This window comes from Megalops cyprinoides, chromosome 22 (assembly GCF_013368585.1).
Source record: "Megalops cyprinoides isolate fMegCyp1 chromosome 22, fMegCyp1.pri, whole genome shotgun sequence".
NCBI classification, from domain to species: domain Eukaryota; kingdom Metazoa; phylum Chordata; class Actinopteri; order Elopiformes; family Megalopidae; genus Megalops; species Megalops cyprinoides.
This window is the reverse complement of record NC_050604.1, coordinates 25787921-25810693: the sequence shown is the minus strand read 5'-3', so window position 1 is coordinate 25810693 and position 22773 is coordinate 25787921. Positions and strand designations below refer to the sequence as shown.

The 22773-nt window shown below is 44.6% G+C and overlaps 2 protein-coding genes across 2 annotated transcripts; one reads left to right on the top strand and one right to left on the bottom strand.

Moving 5' to 3' along the window:
• The first annotated feature begins 1460 nt into the window (after nucleotides 1–1460).
• LOC118769516 (signaling lymphocytic activation molecule-like) lies at nucleotides 1461–5846 on the top strand. Its single transcript, XM_036516646.1, has 5 exons — nucleotides 1461–1641; nucleotides 1923–2192; nucleotides 2855–2992; nucleotides 4512–4573; nucleotides 5294–5846. The coding sequence occupies exons 1-5, from the start codon at nucleotides 1461–1463 to the stop codon at nucleotides 5399–5401; spliced, it is 759 nt and encodes a 252-aa protein (XP_036372539.1). The 3' UTR covers nucleotides 5402–5846.
• A 1630-nt stretch (nucleotides 5847–7476) lies between these two features.
• Nucleotides 7477–15204, bottom strand: LOC118769634 (NACHT, LRR and PYD domains-containing protein 3-like). Its single transcript, XM_036516842.1, has 10 exons — nucleotides 15163–15204; nucleotides 14128–14404; nucleotides 13672–13857; nucleotides 10955–12821; nucleotides 10316–10489; nucleotides 10005–10178; nucleotides 9389–9562; nucleotides 9023–9187; nucleotides 8711–8757; nucleotides 7477–8053 (listed from the first exon to the last, which is right to left on the bottom strand). The coding sequence occupies exons 1-10, from the start codon at nucleotides 15166–15168 to the stop codon at nucleotides 7518–7520; spliced, it is 3606 nt and encodes a 1201-aa protein (XP_036372735.1). The 5' UTR covers nucleotides 15169–15204; the 3' UTR covers nucleotides 7477–7517.
• Between the last annotated feature and the right edge of the window lie 7569 nt (nucleotides 15205–22773).

The window sequence follows — 22773 nt, the reverse complement described above, 5'->3', positions numbered from 1 at the left end:
CAGGCCCTGTGGAGGTCATGTGAAGCTGAATAAAGGGAAGAGGATAAGTCATAAAAATGATGATGGTTCTTCTACCAAAAGCTCATCAATCCTTTTTAGACCCTGATTTCCCCTAGTTGCAGTTGCAAAAGAATAGGAAAGAATAAGAAACCTCAGATTAGATCATTTTGGAAAATTCTATGCCAAGGAAGATATTTATAAGCAAACCAGAAGCACCCATATACATGTTATCCTGGAATCCTCCAGCTAGGTCATTGTGTGTGCAGTTGACCCTCAGATTGTCTTTACAGTCGGTACATTGTCCTTCACTGTTGAGTGAAAGAAAAAAACGTGATGATCCTGACTGTTATTAATGCAAACACAAAACTGTTTAGGTCACCACAAAATACATGCATACCTGGGATTGCCAGCAACAGCAATTGTCAACACAGATGAGCATGCTGCAATAATGACCTTGAATTTTTGAAATCTCTTATATAAATATATATAAACGTCTAGTTTATTTGACAACGTGAGGTGGAGGACTGGAAATACAGAGAGTACAGAGAGGGAAGATCTCTCTCTGACATGATCATAACAAGCTCTTCCTAATGGATTTTGCTCAGATTTGCTAAATAATGTAACAGCATCATGTCTTTCACCTATTTTATCATTCCAACTTCTGTATTTTTCCAAAGGTAGTTATTTAAAAAACCTTTATTCAAATCCATTTAAAGATACTCTAAATCGTTAAACTGGTTCAAAACTTGAAACATGGAAAATTGTCTCTGAGTATTGAGTCCTCATTTTATGTTTGTATTAAGATCCAGAATATAGACACTCACAGTTACATAACCCCCCCCCCCCCAGTGCAGGCTGCCAGCTCTGTGTAAGGGAGAGGAGGAGGCTCATCCCGATGCTCCTCACTTTGCGCTCCTAATGGGTCCTGCAGGGTGTGTCAGGAAGTGCAGGCTGCAGGACTGTCTGCCCTCCAGTCCTCTGGGGGGCGCTGTGAGGCTGTGTTCAGCTTAACTCTGTGAGTCCAGTAGCAACTTAAACACCAGCTGAAGTGTGTTATAGCATTAGTCTCTGATGTGGGTTTCAATGAAACCCCAGGGGAATATTTTGCCTGTTTTTATCTGTTTCAATTTGAAAGAATTTTTGGAAATTACCAAGGCAACATACGCCTATGCAGTATGCTACATTGCTGGGAAGTTCTAAATATTTTTGTTTTTTAATGTCATTCTTGAGACTGGCCATGATGAAAACAAAAAAACATTAACTCTAAATTATAGTGTTAATGTACTTTCTCTTTTCCTTTCTCCTTTGCAGGACTCTGTCCATCTACAGCCCAGACTGCAGCAGATACACAGCAGGTGAAAGGCATTGTGGGAGAATCTGCCACATTTCCTGCTCCGGTGTTCAGCACTGGCTCCCTGTCATACAGGGACCTGTTGAATAAGGATTTTGGTAATATAGCCATGGTGGTTAAAGGAAGCAGTTACACAGAGCTTATAGATCAGTTCAGAGACAGACTGCAGTGGAACAGTACAACTGGACTCTTCACCATCACACAGCTGAGAGCAGAGGATTCTGGGGAATATAAAGTGGACAGTAAAGATGGACAGAAGAAACTTGTTACATTCCAGCTGCAAGTCTATGGTAGGTTATATATCTGTGTGTGTGTGTGTGTGTGTGTGTGTGTGTGTGTGTGTGTGCGTGTGTGCGTGTGTGTGTGTGTGTGTGCCTCATTTTTGTGGACAGAAACACTCAATATTCCATTTGGACGTCTACTGTAGGTTCTGTTTATGAGTTTGTGAGCATGTGTGTCAGTGTGTGTGCAGATGTACAGCTTAAAAGCGTGTCCAGCATTCAGACAGTCCTGATTCTCTCTCTCTCTCTCTCTCTCCCGCTCTCTCTCTCTCTCTCTCTCTCTCTCTCAGAGCGAGTGTCCACTCCCACAGTGACAGTAACAGCAGTGAGGAGACTGAACTGCTCAGTGCTGTGCTCTGTGGAGAACGGGAGAGAGGTCACCCTGTCCTGGCAGAGAGAGGGGGTGACACTGTCCCACACCAGCAGCCCTGATCTCAACACCAACCTGTCTCTCCCTCTGGAGATTGGAGGTCCCAAACATACATACTACTGTGAGGTGAAGAACCCAGTCAGCTCACAGCGCCACCTGCTGGACATACCAGAAAACTGCACTAGCTCAGGTACAGTCTACCTAATATCTTGCTTCAGTTTTGATATTTTACACATTTATACACAACAGTACACAAGAGAACTGCATTACATCATACTTTAAAAGCATACACACACACCCCTTCTCTCTCGCTTCACTCTCCCCATGTCTGGAGTGACACAGGGTTTGTGTGATGAGTCCTTTTGACTAAGTTTGGGTTGAAACAGCAGTGACTAAAAACAAGCTTTTGAGAACAGCCTTTGTTCTTCCCTACACTTCCTTCATATTTGGGTATACATCTGTGCTATTGAAGTGCAAAGGCAGGTCTTCTATGCCTCCAAGTTTGTGTTGTCAGGTCTCCTACAGGGTAATATTTGCATGATGAAATTTATTTTCTATTTTCTTTGGATGCTGTTCTCTTCCAGAAATTAGTTGAGTGATGCAAAATAATGCATTATGGGTGTTATAGAAAAACAGAGCAATGAAACATGTGGGTCATCATGTTTTCATTTCAGTCTCCAACCAGATATTCAATGAAGCTGCAAGATGATCCTCTGTTTCTCTGCCAGCTGAAAGCAGCCTCTGTAGGCAAGCCTGTGTCAGACCTAGTGAATTTAGTAACTGTAGGAGCGGTACTTTCCTGCAGTAAAGGATGAGATTTACTGGCACTGTCCTTCTGTCTCCTTTCCGCAGGTGAGACACAGGAGGACGACACTGCCAGACACAGGAGTTACATCATCCCTATAGCTGCAGGCTGCTCATTGGCCGGCATCTTGGCTGTGGCTGGACTCACACTGCATGTGAAGAGAGGAAGACGCCAACATACAGAAGGCAGGTATTTATCCATGTTTCTGTATGAAAGGCTAATATCAGTATATCAGTGTATTTGTATTCCAGTCCATCCGTTAGCATATTGCTTTGATAAATAAAAATAGTGTGAAGTCAGCAAGACCCAGTGTTCAGTTATAAACATACATGCACAGGTAGGTACACGCTTTCAACCCCACACACATAATCAAAGCCACTGTGTATCTCAGCACAGGGAAAATAAAAATACCACATACACAGACCACAAAGAGACTTATATGTTCATTAAGAGTAATTAGAGGTGTGAGTTGTGATCTCAGCAGTATGATTAGAGTAATCCGGTGTTATTAAGAGATCAGACAGGCAGTGAACAGGGTGGTATCATAACACCTTTCAAAATAATGCACAGAACACTCTTTCATAAAACGGTGGAAATGAGGCCAGGTGGTAAAGTAAAATCAATACCTGTAAAATGAACACTTAGGTCTTTGGTCAGAAGCCATGTGAACACCCACCTGTTCTGTCAACACACTGAAACCATTAACACTGTTCATTAACTCCAGTGTTACACACACAATAGACCTGTTGGTGGTAAAATGGAGCTTTTGGTGTGCCATTTGTACAACAGTCAAGTGACAAAGCAGAAGTGTCTGCAGTGAAATGGATTTGAATTAATCATTGCCATCAGGAGTTCGGTAGGCCAAACACCTGGAGAGCCATGCAAGATGTCCAGTGTTGCTTTGAGAGGCTACATGAAGCTACTCAGCCTTGAGTCTTTCCTTAATTTTGACTTAACATATTTAAATGGTAGTAAATGTTATTATACACATCTCAGCATATATGTTAGTAGTCACTGAAGTCATATTTTGTGAGTAAAATAAAAAAAATAAAAATTGTCATACTTTATATCAGGCATATCTTAAGACCTTCATAAGGCATATTAACTTTGTAAGTGTAGTATTTCTATTTCATAAAGATGTTATTAGCAGCTGTATATTCCACATGTCTTCATGTGTCGAGTTTAATGTTTTACACAAAGTGCTATAACACTGTGGCAGCCATCATAAAGTACTCCAGGTGTTTGTGAAAGCATCAGGTAGTCAGGCAATACCCATGAGGACACACACGGCAGAATGTACTGCAGGAAGAAGACATTCATACGTTTGTTACTTGTGTGACTGCATGAGTCGAAGTAAATAAGTGTGAGGGTGGCATAGCTCACCTACACAGCCGAAAACAATGGATACTAAACACAGATGATGGGTAACCACACAAGCTCAGAAAAACAGGTTACGTAGCTGTGGCATCGGATCACACAGAACCTGTAGACAATACACGGGAGTCCAGCCCCCCTAAACACACAGCCACGCAGATCAAAGATCACATCACAGTCGCAACCGTAACACTATATACAATGCCAGTGTCAGTTTAATGCATTTATTTTTATATGAAAGTAGTAATTCTGTCAGTTAATCTGTGTGTGTGTAACTTTGTATGTCAGTCACACACAGTGGTACTGACTCCATTCTGTCTGTTTCCATAGATACAGGCTCATCTGACGTTCAGTACGCAGTGATAAATCACAGTAACCAGACAGAGACACAGGTTAGTAATCGACTGATGGACAGACAGACACTCTTACTGACACACTGACAGTAAGCGCCACTGACATTAGCTCCCGGTATTGTATCGCGTTAGTTAGGCTTTTATATGAAGACACAGTGTTGGGAATCTGGAAAATAACACTCCAGCTGGTATTAATTTCAGATCTGCCGCTGATGTTACACGTTGAAGGTTGCAAACATGTTCATTTCAAACACTACACAGGCTCATTCTTTTTGCTAATGTGCGACTACAGAAATGGACAATAAGATACAAACATGACTGTAAATATTGTGAGAGTTCCGAGGCGGGATCACAGGCTGGCAATGTTTTCCTGGTGTGTAAAGCAGTTTCTCCTGTATTACAGATCTGCTGGGTACCCTGTATGTACAGCACACAGTCGGTTCTGTTCAGCCGTTTCTCTCCCCTGCAGCCAGTTAAAAGAATGCTTTAAAGAGGTTGCGTATAATAGGGCTATTTTTGCTCGAGATAAAGGCCCAGTGTTCAATTGCAGGAAGCAGCTCATTTCTCAAAGGGGAAGAGACTCTCATTACTGCCTCTGGGAAATTTACAGTATCTGTGAACAATCCTCACAACAGAAAAATGCAGTTGTTTGTCTTTCTCTTTCCCGCCCTCCCCTCCCCCTCCCTCCCTCCCTCGCTTGTTTTCCTCCCCTCTCCCTGACCCTAACCCTGAACCCCCCCCCTCTTCCTGCACCAACAGCAACGGAATCTACCAGAACTGGATACCAGTGCACAAAACTCAAAACTAACCACTGTGTATGACGAACTCCGACCCCGAGAGGAGACACCTGCGACTGGGCGGGGCTGAGAGAGAACAGAAAGAGAGAAAGAGAAAGAGAGAGCGATAGACCAGAGACTGAAGGACAGAAAGAGGGGAGCTATGTCCGCTGGTACAGGTCTCTGTTCATCCTGCGTTACAGGTGTGTGGGAGAACTCACCTGCAGCCCCAAGCCTCACTCTACAGGTCAAAGACACCAGCGTTCTCTCCTGAAAGAGGAACTGAAGGATTTAAATAACTCTCACATTGTGTTAACAAGGGACAAAATCTGTTGTGGAAACAGCCTATGGGACAGGTTAATTACCTTTGGGACTGATTTAGTGTGTGGCTTCATAGATACTGGACCTGTGGGAAATGTTTGAATAGAGCATGTAGGGAATAGGACCATAGGTGTTCACCTATTTCACCGTACAACACTTCAATCAAATATTTAAAACCTCTAAAACCAAAAATGTATGAAGTTTGTTCCATAAATTATTAAAATTTCAAGTGAAGGTTGTTCTATGTGAAGTAAACTGGTTGTATTTTGAATTTGGTCAGTTTTGCTTTGTCTTTTCTTAAAATAAACCGCACAGATATGCACTGCACTGTGTGAGCGGGAATGAAAAGTTCAGTCATTTACTGCCCACCCTGTTCGTACCCCGTGCTTTTCCCCGTTTCTCTCCCTGTTTGAAACGCCCAATTACGTCCTTACATGAGCAGCTCCTACTGTTGCCACAGCCCTCAATATCAGTGCAGGAGGGCACAGCCAATCACACGCTCTCCTCCCAGACATGTGATGCCATGCCTGCATCTTTACACACCGCGGTCCCCGTGCTAAGCTTGTGTAGGCATATGCAGGAGGAAGACAACTCAGGCTCAACCTTACACAGGCAGACCTGCAGCTCCCCCATTGACCAGAGGGGTCACCGATGAGCAATGATATACAGGATATACAGGAACATGGTACTGTAAATAATTAATTTGCATTCCTACTGCGATCTTTTGCTTATGAGGTAGTTAGCCAAACCTGATTGATGCACTAACTGTAAGTCACTTCTGCGAAATACCATATCCCTACATCCCTGACAAATCCAGGCTGATTTGTTCCAGTGCTACAGGCTCCCAGACATCACCAGCTGATGACACAGCTGGGATAAACCCTAGGCTATAGCGGTCAACCATGCACTTGAAACAGGATTTTACTGGTTGAGCCTCTTTGTAGCTCCCTGCTATACACCTTATTCTTAGTGAACATGCAGACTTGTCACAGTAATATAACACAGTAAAATGTATTTTATAAAAGCCTTCATATAGGAATTCCACAAACACATACATTACAACAGACACACAGAGGTTCTGCATAAACTGAATTCTGAATAAAATCAGGATAGAGGTCAGACAGAGGCCACTCAGGGTCACTCCAAATAATGACATCAAACAGACATGATACCTGGTCTGTACTCCAGTGGAGCATAAAATCTGTGTACTATGCCTTTAATTCTTAGAGCTGAAAGACAGGTGCATGTAGCACTGTGGTCGACAGGTGTTTGCCTTGTTATATTGCAGGTTTTGTTTGATGTAGACCATCTTTGTGAGCCAATTCACAACAGTATGTAACTCCGCCCCACCACCTGCTGCATATTATTTCAGGTAAACAACTGATAAAAGCCAACGTTTATTGAACCCTGTGAGTACAGGTGAGTGACGGTTACAGCAGGAAAAGGCTTCAACAGGAACATGTGACATGGAGCAAAATAGCAGTTATTGACTTAAGTTTAGAATTTGTACCCTTTAATACATTTTTCATGGTAACTCAGAGTGATGGGGACTAAAGCAATGGTGTTACAGTCGTAGTGACAAAGAGGGCTTTATTTGGGACACAGCAATAAGCTTTTTACGCCATCTAGTGGCTGCATCAGACAACCAGAGAGTGCTGTTAGAAGTTAACATTTTTGTTGAGGTATTTCCTGAGTGAAAACTTGCTGACAATATTTCTGCAAAACATTATCATCAATATTATCTGTTTCATATTTGTAAAGTATTTAGTGCAATGTTGCATAAACTCAAAACATGTCTCAATATCCTCCTGAATCACAATTTTGGAAGAGATAAAACAGGGCGATGTTTGGTGTGAAAAGTCTTTTTCCTAAAAGACGCAGAGGGCTTATCCCATGCTGCAAAGCGTCACGGAGCCGCTGGACTCCTGCACCCAGACCCCGGGGTGGAGAGGCCCGGTGAACGCAGCGTGGAAGGTGTGCAGGAGGGTGGCGGTACCGGAGGACACGCTGTAGAAGGACAGGGCGCCGGCTGGCCGGTCCAGGTACACCCCCACTCTGCGGATCCTGCGTGCGGGAGGCCGAATGACAGTCCTGATGTTGCTGTGCCAGGCCGAGCACTTCTCACCAATACTCAGACTCCAGGAGGCGCCGTTCCATCCCAGGACGCACTCCTCCCCCTGCCCCTTCCTGCTGATCTCCCTATAAGCCACGCCCACCTGGACCTCCGTCCCGCTCCACTCCACCTCCCAGTAGGAGCGTCCCCCCGACAGGCCCTCCCTGCACAGCACCTGCGGCCAATCGAATCGCTCCGGGTGATCGGGGTATGGCTGCTCCTGTTTCGATCGTGTCACCTTCCTGTCCCCCTCCAGCAGGCGCAGCTCCCTGGCGGCTGTGTTTGGGTCGAGGGTGAGGTGACAGGCATCTGTGGGGAAGAGGGAGGTGTGGCACTGAGGCTGGAACCCTGTGTGTGAGCCTTTTTTCCTCAAAGGGGAAGGACATTAATCAGTGCAACACAGCCAGTGCTGACAGCCTGACTGATGCAGGTGCTGATGGAACATTCTGCAATGACCCATCTCTTTTTATTCCTGATCTGCTCTCCTGCTCTTAAAGACATGGAAGAATAACCCAAATCACGCATACTCAGACACACACACACATTCACACACACTCATGTGTTGCACGCTTGAATAAAAACGATGACCTAAACAAGTTTCTTCCGTGACAGCATAGAAGTACACATCACGCCGACATTTCATCTCGCTCTGTTCTCTCCCTTACTTTCAGTTTCGTTTTCTACACGTCACAGTCTTTGCTAAAGCAGTGTTATCCATCCACTTCTACTGCCACCCAGTGCTAAACAAATGCAACAGCATGAATAATACTGCAAGACAAAGTCTACAAAATCCTGGAGGGGACACAAAAAGTACAATTATGGGGGGTGTACCACACATGCACAATGAAACATACACATTCACATATACTCAAAGACACACACATATACACTCACATACTGTGTACTGTACACACACGCACACACTCATACACAATAAAACATACACATTCATGCTCAAAGACTCACATTTCCACAGGCCTGGTCTGTTCCTGTCCTCTCCACAGTTCTCCACCCTGTAGGAAGAGCACAGGGACAGGCTGTGACTGAGTTCGTTCCGATGGGGACAGCTTCAGGGTGAGGTGTACGGCGTACAGGCAGTGGCAGAGCTGCCAGTAAATCAGTAATAGTTAGCAAACAACATGTCCAAGGACCAATTCAAGCACCTCTTTCCAGGACGACACAAAGAGATTTGTCACACGGCCCCTAGGTTCAGAGTCCACAGTTCTGACCACTACCCCACACGCTGCATCACTGACTCAATGATTGCTCTGTACTCACTGCAGTTTAAAGCTGCGGCCCTCCAGTCCAGCAGAGAGCGCTCTCTCTCCTGAGTCCCCTGGGTGATTGTAGCTCAGATCCAGCTCCCTCAGGTGAAAGGGGTTCAAGCGCAGAGCTGCAGCCAGAGAAGCACAGCCCTCCTCTGTGACTCGGCAGCCTGACAGCCTGTGGAGAGAGGGAGACATTTGAGGATATACTTTGAAAAACTGAGGAATGAGCTGTGTAGTGTTTTCCCTCAGAGAGAGATGAGCTCTGAAATGTTGAAGAAGGGAAGGGGCTACATAACCAGACAGGAAATACAACCGTGTTGTGTGTAAATTGATTTAGGCCTTTTGGTGTCGTTACTGTTATTTTACAGCTCCTCACCCCAGCCTCTGCAGTTTACAGCGCGGGTCCTCCAGTCCAGCAGAGAGCGCTCTCACTCCGCAGTCCTGCAGATCGTTGTCCCTCAGCTCCAGCTCCCTCAGGTCAGAGCTGGGTGAACGCAGGACTGAGGCCAGGTCAGCACAGCAGCCCTCTGTCAGGTCACACTCCCTCAGCCTGTGGAGAGAAGCAGAGACAGGATTTCTGCCAACTCTACACACACACACAGCCTTCTGTGAGCTTACACTCAGATCTCACTGTTCACACTCTCACCCTGGGAAAAAAGAATGACTGTGTGTGTGTGTAGACTGATTTCTTCACTCCAGTCTTTATACAGTATACACAGTATGACACAGTATATACAGGTCACATATCAGTATGTATCTACCCCAAACGTATGTAGAATACAGTTATAAAATCACAGGGCATAATATACTGTACTTACAAGTGCAATCAGAGATCAAAGACCCCCAACTGCCAAGTCAATATTGACCCCTAGTAGCCAAATGCTGTTACTGAACCTCATAATGATGATGGCCGAACAGAAAAACACCCATCAAAAGGCAATAACCCTCAGACTGAAAGCAAAAGGTAGAGCAGTGTTGGGTGTCAGGCTCACCCCAGCGTCTCCAGCTCAGAAAGCTGATTCAGGGCTCCGGCACAGAGCTGTTTCACTCCTGCATCTCCCAGGCTGTTGCAGCTGAGATCCAGCTCTTTCAGCCGAGCATCGGCAGACTGCAGAGCAGAGGCCAGCAGGTCACAGGTCAGCCCTGTCAGCTTACAGCAAACCAGTCTGCAGAGAAAACCGAGACCACACAAACACGGGCACTGCATGAGCCTGCTGTCCTACATGCTATTTTCACATATTAGCTGTTTGTAGCTATCCCTTATAAGGGGTTCTTTCTGTGGGTCTCCCTGGGATCTGCTCACCTCAGGGAGCGCAGTTTGTGCTGTGGCTTCTGCAGCTCCATGCAGAACAGCTTCACTCCAGAATCCTCCAGGTCATTGAAGCTGAGGTCCAGATCTCGCAGGTGAGAGTTTGGAGAATGGAGAGCCGAGAGAACAGGCCCGCAGGACTCTGCAGTGAGATTACAGCGGTACAGACTGCAGGAGGAGACAGAAGGCTTGTTACATTACATTTCACACATGTATGAACCTCCTGAACGGAAAAAGCTGAACGGAAACAGGCACTGATATCAGCCTATTCCCACCCAAGACATCACTGGTAACCCATTAACTCCATCAGCTGGACAGAATAAGTACTACAACATTAAAAACCTTTGCTCAAGGCTGCATTTTAATATTTCTCCTATAGATGTCACTGTGCCTGCTGCAGACCACTATGTCAACACTGATCTAGGTCTTAATGAAGTTCTATACCCAGCGCCTAGAATAACCTAAAATATTTTAGTATATGATGCTACATTAACAGACAGTAAAAACAAAGCTATGTAAAAATTATTTATGTAATTTGAACCTTTGTGATGGAGACTGGTAAAAGCATAAATAATTATGGTGTTGGCTTCAGTCTGTGTGATGCGAGCTCTCTCAGCTCATGATCAAACTCACTGCGCTTTCTCGCAGTATTTAACCACTGGCAGCAGCCTGTGGCGACCAGCTGGGGTGGTGTTATACATCTTCAAATCCAAAAGCTCCAGCTTCTCCTCTGACATAAGCAGCACATAGGCCAGCGCTGAGCACTGATCTGGGGTCAGCTTTTGCTCAGAGAGACTGTTTGATTCCAGGTATCTTTGGATATCCTCCACCAAAGAACGGTCTTGCAGCTCGCTAAGGCAGTGGAATAGATTGATAGTCCTCTCTGGTGAGGGGTTCTTCCTGATCTTATCCTTGATGTATCTGACCGTTTCCTTGATGCTCTGTGAGCTGCTTCCTGTCTGTGTCAGTAGCCCCTTCAGAAGATCTTGATTGGAGTCCAGAGAGATGCCGAGGAGGAAACGGAGAAAAAGGTCCAGGTGCCCAGTGTGACTCTGCAAGGCCTGGTCCACTGCACTCCTGTGCAGCTCAGCTAAGGGGGCGCTGGCCACCTCACCCGTCCACTCTTCCGTTTCCTCCACCTGCTCGTAACTTTGAGAGAAGTCCTCTTCTTCCTCTGATGAAGGCTCGTGTTCAGCCTGGTCCTCCTCCTGGTGCAGTGGGTTTACATTCTGTGCTGCACAGAGCTGAAATGCGTACAAAGCGGCAAAATATTCCTGAACGCTCAGGTGCACGAAGCAGTACATCCTCTTCTGACACAACCCAGAGTGCTCTTTGGGGATTTCTGTGCACACTCCAAAACACACCAGAGCTTCATGTATGTCAGCATCATTAATATCACATTTCCTCAGGTCATCCCAGTCAAATATCAGATTGTTCTTTTCCAGGTTTTGAAAAGCCAGCTTCCCTAATTTATGAATGATTTTCATATCCAAGTCAGAGATTTCTTTTGAATTCTTCTGAAACTTCTGGTCCCTTATATGTGTTTGAGTCAACAGAAAGTGGGTGTACATTTCGGTGAGAGTCTTAGGGATTTCTTTCTGCTCTGGTTTGCCCAACATTCTCTCAAGAACAGTGGCTGAAATCCAGCAGAAGACTGGTATGTGACACATGATGTAGAGACTCCTGGATGACTTCACGTGTGAGATAATTCTGTTGGCCAGTTTCTCATCACTGAATCTCTTCAGGAAGTACTCCTCCTTCTGTTGGTCTTTAAAACCCCGCACCTCTGTCATCCTGTGGATGCACTCAGGGGGGATCTGATTGGCTGCTGCTGGTCGGGTGGTGATCCAGAGGAGGGCAGAGGGAAGCAGATTCCCCTTGATGAGGTTTGTCAGCAACACGTCCACCGATGTTGACTCCGTTACATCATAGCAGCTCCCATTGCTTTGGAAGTCTAAGGGGAGTCGACACTCGTCCAGACCATCAAAGATGAACAGAACCGTCCTGTTGTTCAAGTCGATGCTCTCGCGGCCCTTCATCTCTGGGTGGTAGTGCTGAATGAGCCCCAGCAGGCTGAACCTCTCCTTCATCAGATTGAGCTCTCGGAACGGGAGAGGAAATATCAGGCTAATGTCCTCGTTCGCTTTACCTTCAGCCCAATCAAGAATGAACTTCTGCACAGAGACCGTTTTGCCAATGCCAGCAAATCCCTTCATCAGCACTGCTCTGACTCTCAGCTCCTGGCCTGGCAGGGCATTGAAAATGTCATTGTATCCAATCTCAGTCTCCTGCGTGGCTGATGTCTTTGATAAGGCCTCAATCTGTCTCACCTCGTGTTCAGTGTTGACCTCCTCACTCTCTCCCTCTGTGATGTAGATGTCTGTAAAGATGTGTGTTAGCTGAATTCGGTTCCCCCACCTGGCAATGCCCTCAGATATGCCTTCATATTTATTCTTGAACTTTGTTTGAAGGTCCTTTTTAGTTATCTGGAGGAGTTCATCTGGAATGCATAGACAAAATTTTAAATATTTAGTGGCAGGGATAGACAAAGACTCCTATCTTTGTAGATGACAAATGTATAGTATCTCTTGCAAGCATAAGGTGACTGTAACCCATGTAAGTCTCTCTGGATGGGAGTGTCTACTAAATGAGAATAATGTAACATAGGAGGACTCTTATTTCTCATGTGTTACGATATGATAGATGTCCTGTTTCCCCCTGTCTCCTGATCTGATGATGTGTGCCATGGTTTTTCCTTTTCCCTAATGCTAAACAAATGTTGTGTTGATCTTATCAGTCACACTGCCAAAGAAGGTCTTCATACCAATTTATGGCACTATACAGAGCATTTTGAACTTTTAGGAACATATATGGGGAGCCATGAGCCATGAATGAGGGGGATTAAGATCTTTTCGGGGACAGCTAGCAAAGACTTGTCTTCCATACTCTTTTTTTTTATTTTTACAGAAGTAGGGACACAGCACTATGTCACATGTTGTAAGTAACCTCTGTGTAACATGTGTATCTGGGTACTGATGCAGTACTAGTGTTTCTAACAGAATATACACACTTAACCAGTACTCTGTAACTATTCTGACATTCTGGTGACTGGTGACTACATTTTGCAAGTGTATTGCTGCTTGTTGCTGGTGATATAAGCATGCCTTTGAGAAATTTTAAGAATACACGCTGTTGGTACAAGGGAATGTGCATTTTGTAAGGTATGCAGCGCAGACAAAAAACACACAAAAACTGCTTATGTGCTTTTGAATACTGCATGTACTTAATGAACATTTTAACCTAACATAAACCTCACTGTGTGCCAATGAGGCGATTCTGTGCCATCTTACCAGCCACACTGCCCTCCCTGTCAGTGGTGTCCCCTCCAGATGGTCCAGCACGGCGTAGTTCACTGTCAGTGGTGTCCCCTCCAGATGGTCCAGCACGGTGTGGTTCCCTATCAGTGGTGCCCCCTTGGATTGGTCCTGCAGGAGGTGGGGGGGTCACTCTGGGCCTTGGACCCCCCATGGACAGTTCTACAGAGGGAGGGGACAACAAGAGCGTCAGGGGAGAGAGAAAAAAAAGCTGTCTGTCTGCAAGGGTCACATCCACCTACAGAATCGGAGAGACAGCCTTACCTCTCCCCACTCTCTCAGAGACAGAGAAACAGGCTTACTGCTCCTCACTCTCTCTCTCAGAGACAGAGAAACAGGCTTACCGCTCCTCACTCTCTCTCTCAGAGACAGAGAAACAGGCTTACTGCTCCCCACTCTCTCTCAGAGACAGAGACAGAGAGACAGCCTTACCTCTCCCCATTTTCCTGGCCAGTGTCAGAGCCTCATTGTTCAGGTTCATCTCCCTCAGGATGTGCAGTGTGACCGTCAGAGCACTGTCGGCAGGATAGTGCTCCAACATGGTGTTCACAGTGTCAGTCCTGTCTGCTCTTTCCAGGTGTTTCCATAGAATGGGCTTATATCCCGGCACACCTTGACGCAGGTGGGACTGGAACCGCTTCAGATCATTGCTGCTGATGTTGTCCAGACAGTCTAGGGGCAGAGAGGGGACATCTTTCCCCTGGGTCCCCTGGAAAATAACCACCCTGAGCTTAGAGTCCTTTCAGTTATACTTTCCCTATTAATGAATAAGCATTCCTATTTATACACATTGACCCATGAAAATATAATACACGTGTACACATGTTGACAGGTAGCCAACACATCAAAAGTTCTGGATTATGGTGGTATCATCTTGGAGCAGAATGACTAACTAAGGGTTCTCTGCTTCACGTAAAGGTTTTTCATTCAGAACAAAACTAAAAGTAGTTAAAAAAAAACCCTAAAATAGTGGGAAAATGGACAAGGCTGTAGTGGGGTCAACATTTACAGATGCACAAATGAAGATGTCAAACACTGTACACAGGAAACCATTCCATTAAAATACAACAGGGATGGCTCTTTGAGATGATAAAACTCCTTTTACAGACAAAACCCTCAATACAAAACATTTTAAAGACACATTGAACTGATTTCAAGTTCCCATGAGAGTTATACAAAAGGAAATAACTGTTAGGTCAACTGCTAATGATTTTTCAGAGGCCCTAGATGCAGATCCAGAGGCCAGTACAGACTGCACACAGCACAGTGTCCAGAAATGAGTGCATCCTTTTTGTAAAACTCTAAGGCTTGAATAGATCCCATCCAGACTACAGCTCTGCCCCACAAGTACCACTCAGGAGGAGCAAGCCACAGTGCAGAGGAAGTCTGGGGACCACAGGGAAGACCGGAGTCATTACTGATCACAGTGTTTGACAAACTGAAGTAAAAACCATGAAGTGCACCCACCTGCATCTGCTCGTGGTCTCTGTGGACTGGAGAGAGTAAGAGAGCCTGCACAGAGTGAAGGGAAAGAGTCATTCGACTGGGGCGCGTATTCCAGTTACATCATACCGCACCAGACCGCACTGAACAGGGAGCTGTGAGACCCGCAGACAGAGACTGATTAAGGTGAGAATGCTGCATGTTCACTTTGACTACATACCGGAGTACAGGAGAGGCTGAATGTGGAAAAAATGCATATGAGCTTTTCCACATTTTAGCTTTACCCTCTCCCTCATTCTATGATGTGTGTGGAAAGATGAGGAAGAAAAAAAACAGGCTCACCTGGTTCTCTTCTCCACCTCGATTATCTCTGAGATCTGGAGAAATCTCCTGCGCAGGGAGAGAGATGGTTTATGCCACATTTACATGTCAGTTCATATTCCGTTTGTGTGTCTGATCTTGCCAACCCAGGAAAATGTGTTTTAAACACAAATGAAACCCACATAGGAGGGACCATAACCTTATGAAACTGTGACTATTGAAAACAGACATGCTCACACACGTCAGGCAGTGTCCAGGACAGCCCTGCGCAGACTGAACCTATACCGACAGTGCAGTCCTGTTTTGTTGGTAAAACGGGTGTGGCAGGTGTCCTTAGCCACAACACTCACCCCGTCCCTCGGGAACAGGCACCCACAGCAACTCATCACCCTGCTTCTGGGACGCCCCTAAAAGCTGCTGGAGTGAGGAGACCACGGCCCCCTCAACATGCTGAAGAAACTGCAGAAAACCACAGGTCAAAGGTCACTGCCTCCCAAACGCAACATCGGGGCCACTACCCAGAGATATTTCACCACTCCTACCTGGTCTCGTTAAAGAGTACTGTTTTCTACTGGAGTTACTGAACTGAAACTTGCTGGTGGTAAGCAGAAGAATGCTGTGCATGAGCATTGTGGGTAATTTGTCCATGACCATGTTCTCAAACAAGATCCCTGTCTGTAATGGTCCCTCGGTGGTGGAAAACTCCCCACGGGCGTGAGGACAGCGGGATCACTGGCCATCTTCCGACGCAGACTGAAGACCCACCTCTTCAGACTGCATCTCGGTTCCACTTCTATCCCCACCCCGTAACACTGGCTACTTCTTGCATTTGATGTTAATTTTATGTGGAATATATGGTGTATTATGAATTTGTATTCTGGGGAGTGTTGTATCATACTACACTTGGTTTTTGTCAGTGTGCACAAATTAACTTTTGGCAGGACCTGAATAGTGATATAACATACATGGTATATTACACTTACTTGTTCTCCTTGTCTATCAGTGATGTCCATGTGCTTTTGTTTCCAGTCCCCATGTGTTCCAGCCCTGCCCTGCTCTCCGCCCTGTCCCCGCCCACCTGATTTCCAGATCACGTCCACCTGCCTGCCTGCCCACATGCATCCCATCTTCTCGGCAGCCCAGCCCTTTATATTCCCTGCTTGTCTCTGTCTTGTTGCCATTTCATCTCAGTGTTTTCTCTGTTACATACCTGCCTTGTTACCCGTATTATTGATCCTGTGTTGACTTCTGCCTGACTTCCTACCTCGTCCTTGCCTGCTGTCCTGCCCTGGTTGCCTGATCTGCCTGCCTGCCCGGTTTTGACCCAGCCTGCTCCTGTCTTTGATCCCTGCTCCTTGTTTGTTTCTGCCTCGGACTGCCTTCCTGGTTTTGACCCTGCCTGTTATGCCACCACGACCTTGCCCTGCGATTTACCTAATAAACCTCTTGGAACCTGTACTCTCCTGGTCTGTGTTTGAGTCCGTGCCTGTGTCTTGACATTCCCACTCCTGGTCCTGGATAGGCCATGTGTGTGCTGGGTGTCAGTCTAACTGAGCTCCACCCAGTAGCTGGATTAGTTATTTGATCTCATCTGAACATTTGTGCTTGACATTTACCCAGAGTCATCTTACAGGTTCCCAGTGACAAATATCTGAGGTATGTTTGTGCTTATAAAAAGATAAAAAGCAAAGTTTATCTTAAAGTAAAACACACACTTATATCTACTGCTGAACAGCTGCATCACTTGATTCTGCTTTTGTTTAACTTCTCTATAATCTCTGAGTTAAATGAAGTAATTTTGCTTATTTATTATTATATAATCTTTACCAACATAACAGTGTTGTATGTACCTAAATTTAAAGTCACCTATCACTTGTCTTCTTTAGTGTTCTCATACATACAGTTCTTGTTGAGAGCTGAGTCACTTGATTTGCCTATTGAACTGAAACCAAAACTAGAGCAGGTCCAACATATATAGCAAAGTATATAAAAGTTACATAACTTACAACAACCTGCATAACATACTCCTGTCCTTTAGTCTTTATTCAAACCAAAACTAACAAAACTGTACATTTGCTTGAGTGTCCACAGAGCATAGGCCCCTGCACTGCTCCAGTTAGACAGCCAGCAGAGTGAAAATGCCGATTCATCTTTTCTCAGAGGGTGAAGATTCTGGGTTTGCCTGGTTTTTCAAGCTGAGCTGGTTTAGTAGTTCAGTTTGTAGCTCTATTTCATTTTTATTTCCGGCAAAACTTACCAGATCTCTGACTTTCCTCCTCCGGTGCTGAGGTGCCTTCCAAGTAGGCAAACAGACTTTGAACGTAATATTTCTAATTTACACACACACCCGCGCAAGGAGTGGGTGGGGCCATGCCAAGGTAGGATGTACATTCTGAGGACTCTTAATCCGATGGGCCATTCAGCAGCCAATAAAGAGGAGCCCTCAGCACTGAGTAGAGGAAGCTTGTAATCAGCGTTTTTATTTCTCTTGTGACACCCCTCTGACATCACATGCCAGCTGGCATGACTCCTGTAAACCGCCATTCTCTGTTATCACCTGCACGAAACGGAACTAAGAAATGATGATGTCACATGGTTCTTACTTTCGGGGCATGTTTGTTAGACACTTGACTGAGTTCTTTAAAATGAATAAGAATCCAAGAACTTCTCTACTTCCTTTACTGCAATATCTGTCAATGGAGGACTCCCTTAGTGAAAAATAAAGCATGAATGCTTAAATCTGAGGGCGATATTCATTGTTGACTCCTGACCCCTGACCTCCAATCTGGAAAGTTAGGCCTGTTCAGCATGTTGTGCATACAGCTAGACTTGGCAGGATACAATGCTCATGGTTGAAACTAAATTGAAACTAAGTATTCAACTCGCTCACTATCTTGGGAAGTGCTGAAGTTCCTCTTAACTCCTTGCCTCTCCTACTGTAGCAGTTTAAAAACAACCAGGATTAATCTGAATGCTCAACATGCACTATATTAGTGCACTTAGATGGCATGAAATTAACCCTAACCCTAATTTTTTAATATACTTTTATATTTGCATGCATGACTCATTTGACCCTGCCTGGGTTCCCTTTATGAGTCAGAGATTAACCCTTTATACCTGCAGTAGTACGCTGCTGACGACAGTGAAAGTCAGGAAGTCACTACACGGTCTGACACAGAACACAGTCTAAACATATTACATCATTGCTCTTTTGCAGACACTCTTATCTAGAGCAACTTACATAGGTTACAATTTTTTTTTGTTATCCATTCATACACCTAGATCTTTATTGAGGGAATTCTAGATTAAGCGCTTTGCCCAACAACAGAAATTAACCAGCAACCTTTCAGTTACAAGCCCTGCTTGGTTTGTGGTGCGTGGTATGGTGTGTAAGTACCTGCAAGTTGGCTGTGCTCAGTCAATCCTTCTACGCGTACACAACAGTCCCAGACCAACTTGGCAGGGTGCTGCTGCACATTTCAGCAAGAAACTGAAATATCATGAGCCTCACATTGAAACGTTTACATCTGCAGCTGAGCTGTTATCAGCCCTGTGCAGAACACAGAGACACAGACACACACACATTAACTGTACTGGGCAAAGCACACACACACACACACACACACACACACACGTCACGGGTGGGATCTTGCGTTGTGTTCAATTAGATGTTACGGGGGTCAGCGAGCGAGCGAGTGTGGAACCTGGGTTCTCACTGCTCACTGCCGACCCCCTACGGCCAGCGTCGTTGCCAGCTGAGGTAAAGGCGAATTGCCCCCAGCCTATTAGCAACAACGCTAGTTAACCAGGTCTTCAGGGAGTGACACTACCGCTGCAACCGCTTGGCTACCAGCTATTTATTACCAGCTTGTTATTTTTAGTCAACTTAAAGATGACTAGTTATTCTGTTTGTTTTAAGTTTTTTTTGTTTGTTTCAATATATTTGTTTAACAATGTTTCATGTTTAATAAATACTATGACAAAAATGTCGTGTGTTCTCAAAATGTCATAATATCATATATTCTCGTTATTTGTGTTATTAATAATAGTGGTATTACCAATGCTGCATTACAGCAACTTTCACGAAACGCCATGTAACAGACGTTGAAAGGGTAATTGATCTGCGGTGAAGAGGAAACTGCATGGAGGAACAGTTTCTATTAATGTGAATCTTGAGTCTGTAATTGTTGAGTTGATTACTACAAATCAACAAATAATGTAATAGTATTTATGCACTGTATCAGCTGTATCATACATCTGTCATTCAACACATTTCACAACGTAAACGTCACAGAACAGAGTAGTGTTTATACAGAAAAGGGGGAAACATTTAAATCTTTAAAATCTTATTTAATCAAAATGTAATTTGTCTTATTTAATCAAAATGTAATTTGTGCACACTGACAACGGCACCATATACAAAGCATCACTTTAAGCACGCAGTTAGTCGGCTTGTTGGCTGATGATGTTTTAAAATGAAAGAAGTTGTAAGCACAATAGCGATGACAATAATAATAATGCAACAACACGATCTTACAAATGCATAAGGCAAGCAACATTGCTAGGCTACCGACTATGCTCATTTTCCCCAAATTAACCGATAGAAACAATGGAGACTATCCTTCATGTCTAGCCAGCAACTACATGACACATGACATGGATAGTCAAGCTATATATATAAAAAATAAGCACAAAAACTCTTCACCTCCGATTAAAAACATTGAAAATATGAGCTATTGCGAGACAAACCGACAGTCTCAAGCCTCAGAACACGGCTAACCAATAAAAAACACGGGAAATACACGTCATGATACGTCGCTTCCACCTCCACTGACAGGACATGTCTCACCAGTGGAGCCTGCACCCACACCCTTCTCACACGTCCTACCCTCCTCTGCTCCGTGGAGAAGAGGAAATCAGAAGACGGGAAGAGAGCAGCACCTCATGAGCAAGCCGGACCCCAAGACCCAGTCTGAGAGGCCCGGTGAGACCGCTTAACACACACACACACACACAACGCAGAGATATTTTGTGAAGATAGGAAGCCTGTGAGGATAGGAAGGAAGTTAGTAGCAACCAAGAGGCTCGAATTAGAGCGAGGTAGACCATCTGTCACTGTGGTTTTTGCAGTAATGTGAACATACAGTCTGTGTCTAGGATCTCTGTTCTGAAAGGAGACTGATATAAAGTACATAACTTCTAGTCTGATTAAAAAAGTTGTTTAAAAGTTTTTAAAAGTTTCGCATACTGGTCTTGACATGAGCAGTGCTAAGGTTCATGCAACGGAATGAACTCCGTTTTATTCATCACATAAACCTGTTCGTGCAGAAGCGCCCCCTAGCCCGTTCTGCGTGTACGAAATCTTCTTATTCTTAAAACACAATCCAAAACAGCAACTCAAATTTCTTAGAACTAGTATAACTATGTGCATACCAATTTTCAGCGGTCCACGTGCAACCGTTCGCCAGAAATCTCATACTGCTTACGCTGTCTTTCCCCAGTGTTTACAAGTGGAGCACGCCACCTCCGAATGATTAGCCATTTAAACATGTTTAGGATACAATATGATTTAGGATTTTGTCATAGAAAATTCATTTACCCTCAAAGCAGCTACACAACACCGTTGAACAGTTTCCCTTTTGTCAGTAAAGTTGTTTATTTGCTTGCTCACGACTTCGTGAAAAATATGCATTCATTTCCATCGTAACCGGAACGCAATATTCTCGACCTCTTAGCGACCACAAAATGTAAAGTTTTCAGATAACTAGTGTTATAGTGTAGTAGTACAAATCGTTTGAAAATGAACTTGAAGTTGGATCTGCACAAAGGGTTTGTTAAACATCACGTATCTTATTGTTTTAATTTAAAACTGTTTGCGTTTGCTTTCGCTAGAGACTGTACAATCTCTGGTTTGCTTGAAATGTGCCAGATTAACTGAAAAATTTGTAAAGCTTTCCACGTTCGTCACCATCGCAGGAAATGCAGCGTTTTATTCGTTGTTTGGAGTCGTGTTAGTTCTCCACCACATACTCAGTGTTCACAGTTAACAATACGTGCACGGCTTCCTCCGGTGACGAGCGGACGTCCTCGTGGCAGCCAGTCTGTCCCGGGTGCCTGCTGGTTCCCTCGGCCCCCACCAGAGGGACTCTCTTCTGTGTGCGTCGTTGCCTGATTGTTCACATCTGTTTGTAATTAGTCTTCGAGCGTTTGGTGTATTTAAACCCCCGTCTGTTGTATTGTTCCCTGCTCGGTCCTGAGCTTGCCTGCATGCTGTGCCTTCCTGTGCGAATGCCTTGCTTGTTCAGTAAAGCTTCTTTCTGTTTGCAAACCTTCTGTGTGTGGGTTTTTTTGTAATGACCTCTGCATCTGGGTCCCTCCCGCTCACCCGTTACGACTGGATATGAACGCTACAGCTAGCAGAAGAATGGCCGTACAGTGCAATGCAGCACGAACCGGTCCGCCGTTGAGCGGGAAAGACAGAAAATGACACTGCCTATTTAGCATAGTATGCGAGAACACGGACAGCGCTTAAATAAAATCAGTATTTTAATTATTTTGCTCTTTTCTGATGTTATAGTAGCTCTGTGTTGGACACACAGGTTAGCCGTAGGAAGCCGTCAGTGGGGGAAGAAGTAAACAAAAACAAAAGTGAACTAAGCCCGATAATTCCTAGTTCGACAACCATTCAATTAATTTTTTTACTAGTCGGATGTTGTTTTTTACTAGTTCTACGCTGTCTTGAACGCAGCATTACTTGCTAGCTTGCTAGTGGCATTCCAGCTAACATCACAGGCTTGCTCAGACAGCCTGGGACAGTGGCATCTTGTGGTTAGTCATATACGCAAGACTTCATTAGCGATAAATCAGGCTAGCTGCTTTTGTTCCTAAGGACAAAATTAATTTCTAACAGCCAAATTTAGGCGTTTTTATAGCGGTTAATCTTCATTGCTGTCAGCGAAATAGCTTGCGCCATCCTCTTGAGGATAACATTTTTGATGAATGAGTTTTCTATGTCTGTGGAGGGTCAGTTTAATTGTATGTATTTTTGTATTTTCAAATTACAAATTACTTGTATTTTAATTAAATACATTTTCTCACACCAGTATTTTGTATTTTATTTTGACACATTTGATGAGCAAGTATTTGTAATTTGTAACAAGATACTTGTTGATGTATTTGTGCCCATCTCAGCCTGACAGACACTGTACCTTCACTTCTCAGAGCCCTGTTCATCAGGACATGTTTCATGCAGAATATGCTCCACAGTTACCCAAAAGGAAGAGTTATGGGGCACACTTTGTATCATTCATTCAT